Source organism: Cicer arietinum, chromosome 4 (genome assembly GCF_000331145.2).
Source record: "Cicer arietinum cultivar CDC Frontier isolate Library 1 chromosome 4, Cicar.CDCFrontier_v2.0, whole genome shotgun sequence".
Classification (NCBI taxonomy): Eukaryota; Viridiplantae; Streptophyta; class Magnoliopsida; order Fabales; family Fabaceae; genus Cicer; species Cicer arietinum.
The window spans coordinates 30271207-30275223 of record NC_021163.2 but is presented as its reverse complement, the minus strand read 5'-3'; the positions used below and the strand labels follow the sequence as shown (position 1 = coordinate 30275223).

The 4017-nt window shown below is 29.5% G+C and overlaps 1 protein-coding gene across 1 annotated transcript; it reads left to right on the top strand.

The window, feature by feature from the left end:
- The first annotated feature begins 87 nt into the window (after positions 1-87).
- On the top strand, positions 88-3490 carry LOC101502017 (transcription factor bHLH130). Its single transcript, XM_027333162.2, has 6 exons — positions 88-660; positions 1756-2093; positions 2257-2427; positions 2714-2779; positions 2878-2946; positions 3187-3490. Exons 1-6 carry the CDS (start codon positions 228-230, stop codon positions 3253-3255), a joined length of 1146 nt encoding a protein of 381 aa, XP_027188963.1. The 5' UTR covers positions 88-227; the 3' UTR covers positions 3256-3490.
- Positions 3491-4017: the final 527 nt, after the last annotated feature.

Genomic DNA, 4017 nt, shown 5'->3' with positions numbered 1-4017 from the left:
TTTCCTCTGCTGCTCTTCTTTGATTTGCGTGCAATCTTTCCAACCTACGCGGTTATTGTTCCTTCTCCTACAAGATCTTATCCCTCCCCTGCTTTGTTCCTAAGCTGAATAAAACAAAAATTCTCAGAATTTTTTGTGGAATAATAAAGAGACCAATCTTTTTTTATAATGATTCTCTAATGACCCTTTTTATCTTTTTACAGTCCCATTAATTTATATTACAAATAATGGATTCCAATACTCATCAGAGTTATCTACTCAAACAACAGAACCAACCCATTTCTGGATTGCTTCGTTTTCGTTCTGCACCAACTTCACTTCTTTCAAACAAAGATAGTAATAGTAGTAGTAGTAATCATTTTTGGGAGTGTTCTGATAATATTAATTCTGGTTCATCTAGTTTTCAAGAGTTTGAAGAAAATAATAATAATAATAAGACTTGTTCTAAGGAATTGAGTGAAATGAATTCTTCTGGTTATGGTGGTGGTTTGCCACCTCATTATCCTAGACATGGTTCTGGTGTTACTTCAAGTTCTGCTATGAATGGTTCTTTTGGATTGGGAATGGAACATGAAACAACACATAAGAGCTTTCCTTCAAATCTTCTTAGGCAGGGTAGTTCCCCTGCTAGTCTTTTCTCCAACATTTCCTTTCAAAATGGTATTTTGCTTTTTCTTCTGTTTTTATTTTTTATTTTTTTAATATTGTTTACAATGGAAATTAGTATCGTTTATATAGTTCATATTTTGCTTGAAGTACGGATCGATTATGCAACCTCTTTATCCCTTTGTTCTTTTTTGTGTTTTTATTTTAGTTTGGTGATTTTTTTTTAGACAAGCAGTTTGGTGATTTTTTAGTTTTGTTTTTATGTTGTAGGGTGCTGTTTTGGAAATTTTTATGTTGTGTTTGTTTTTGGGTTATGACAATTGAACTTCTAGTTGGGAGTAAAGGGGAGAGTGCTTTATATATATGAAACTCTGCATTTTTATGAGTAATAATGAGATTATGAGGTGGGTTTTAAATAAAGGTTCGCAACTACCCTTGCAACAAAATTGTTTTTGATTGTTATTGAAACTGTAACACAACTACAACCGAGATCACATTAGTTATATTTGACTCTGATTCTCTATTTGCAACTAACCCCTATGCATCTGTTATCTAAAACCCTTATAAATATTGCCTAATAGCTACTTTATTTTCTGAACGTAATTGGAATCACCTACAAGCCTAGAATTCTAGTATATGTTTAAAAATGGAATAGAAAGAGAAAAATGATTCTGGTGGGGACATGTACAATTTATGGTAGTTGTTTAGAATTTAATGATTCAATTTATGGATGAAATGACATGCCCTTTTTCCTATCTCACTTAACAATTAAATGTTAGTTGCCTAGTTTGAAGGAGAAAGATGTAGTTTTTTGAAAATGTGTTACTTTCATTAAAGGGTATGAAATAATGAATGATTACAACTCATGCTTTGATTTCTCTTTTTCCACTTGGTGTGGTTAGAGTTTAAACTATAATTAGAAAATCTAAAAAATGTTATAGCAGAACTTGATATAATATCCCACCTTAATATTAGGTTGTTAAGCTTTGTTTTATACAAATGTTACCATAAGTTTATTCATTCTTAATTTTAAAAAGTTAGAAAACAAAATTGTTATTTATAACAGTGACACTGATGATGATTTTATAACTGTCGTATACAGTGTCATTAATTTTAATAGCTATTGATGATAATGTTTGTAAATTACAGGGTTTGCATTCATGAAAGGTGTTGGAAACTATGCTGAAGCGAATGGAAGTAACGACGAACTTAGTCCGTCGATTAATCGATTGAACAGTCAGGTTAGCTTTCCTTCAAGAAATGCTTCTTCATTGGGAATATTGTCACAAATCACTGAAATAGGGAGTGAGGATATTGAAGCAACTAGTCCTGATGATGGAAGAGAAAGAAGTAGCAATGGCGATGCAACACATTACGGTTCTGGATTTCCCTATAGTTCTTGGAATGATACTCAAACATTCTCAGAAAATCTCAGTGGTTTGAAAAGAGGGCGAAGCGGTAACGAAAAAATGTTTTCTGATATTCAGGTATGTGTATGATGCTCAATTCTGCTTTTTCTTTTTCTTTTTTTGCAATGATCAATGTTAGTATTTAGTATTAATAATATTGTTTTTCGTCAATTCTGTTATTTTGGCCTTCAAGTTTGTTTCAATTTTTTTCTTAATACGAATAACTTGTTTTACTCATTAGAGTGGAGGGTTTGGAAATCAAGTTCATACATTATCACATCACTTGAGTTTACCAAAGACTTCATCTGAAATGATTGCTATGGAGAAATTGCTTCAGTTCTCAGATTCTGTTCCTTGTAAAATCAGAGCGAAACGAGGTTGTGCTACTCATCCTCGAAGCATTGCTGAAAGGGTATGATTCTATTTATACGTGAAAACCAATTACTTTTAAGGAACAAATCATCTCCCGTGAAATTTTTACCGGAGCTAATCCAGTAGAATTCCTATGTAGATGAGAGAGAATTTGTTACATTATCTTTTAAGTCATATTATCATATCATGTTGCAGTGAAAAATTACTAACTAATGAAGCTTTTTCATAAAAAGTAATTAAGTGGTGGAATGAAGATATTTATTTAGACTATGTTGAAGTGATGAAGTGTTTTGTAAATGATGATTCTGATAAGTAATTATTTTCAGGTAAGAAGAACTAAGATCAGTGAAAGAATGAGGAAATTACAAGAGCTTGTTCCAAACATGGATAAGGTACTAATTAGACACATCAAGCTTGTTTGACTTTGGAATATAATTAATTAATGGTGTAGTTGTGTTTGGAGTTTGACATTTATTCATGTTCTTGGCAGCAAACTAACACAGCAGACATGTTGGACTTGGCTGTTGATTACATTAAAAATCTTCAGAAACAATTCAAGGTACATATATAAGGAGATTTAACCTGCTATATTTATTATTTATTTCATAATATATTTATGTATTAATTAGTTTTATTAAATACTTCAAATTTAACCTGCTATTTTATATATTATCAAATAATTTATCTGCAATCTGCTATAAATTCATGCGCTATCAAATAACTTATATGTTATTAGCTACTTCTTGCCAAACTTGACTAATTCAATTTTACACTCCTTTTTCAATTAACTTACTTGCAGTCTCTAAGTGAAAAACGAGCTAGCTGCAAATGTATGAGGATGCAGAAGGCAGATACAAATCAAATTTGACAAACATTTCTTATGCAAAGATGGATTAGGATTGGGGACTTTAATGTTCATGTTGAAAAATAAGTAGAAAGAAAGAGACTAATATAGAAATGATATTATGTTTTTGTTGAATGTGACATTCACAACATAAAGGTTCTTTAGATTAAAAGGGTTTCGATTACAGAGCAATAAAATCAAATAGTATTTATATTTGTAATTTTTTATAGTAGAGTACTAATAAATGTTTTCCTCCTAATGTTTCGTTTTTTATTAGATGGAATTTAGCATTTATCTTGTAAATTAAATTGAGACCATGCTGAAAAAGTTACTATTCTATCTATTTTTTATTTTAATTTCAATAATTTGACTTAAGAGTTATATGATATTCAATTTAAAGTAGTTTGGATTTAATTTTTGAATTTTATGATAAAAATAATTATTGTTCGTCTTTGAATTATTCAAATTATTTAAAGATATAGAAAGGGAGTATCTCATTACCTCTATCTCCAACACTTATACTTTGAATCACTCAAATTACTTTTTTATTTCTTTGAAATTTTTGGTTTAAAATTCATGACGAATGATAACTAGTGTTTGTAATACTGGTTAAAGAATAAAATATAAAAATTCTTAAATAAAAAATAATATATTCAATTTATTTAAAATCTAAAAAATAAATAAATTATTTTCAACTATAAGTTTATATCTTTTGATTCTTTAAGAAGTGGGCTAAGTCAAAACACTTTGTTAACAACATTAAAAAACTATTTGTCTTTATTCTCA

Bases quoted from the DNA above. Each gene is read 5' to 3' on its own strand.
- LOC101502017 (XM_027333162.2), top strand. From the start codon at position 228: ATGGATTCCAATACTCATCAGAGTTATCTACTCAAACAACAGAACCAA. The intron at 661-1,755 runs GTATTTTGCTTT...TGTAAATTACAG, and splicing joins CAACATTTCCTTTCAAAATG to GGTTTGCATTCATGAAAGGT. The intron at 2,780-2,877 runs GTACTAATTAGA...TGTTCTTGGCAG, and splicing joins TTGTTCCAAACATGGATAAG to CAAACTAACACAGCAGACAT.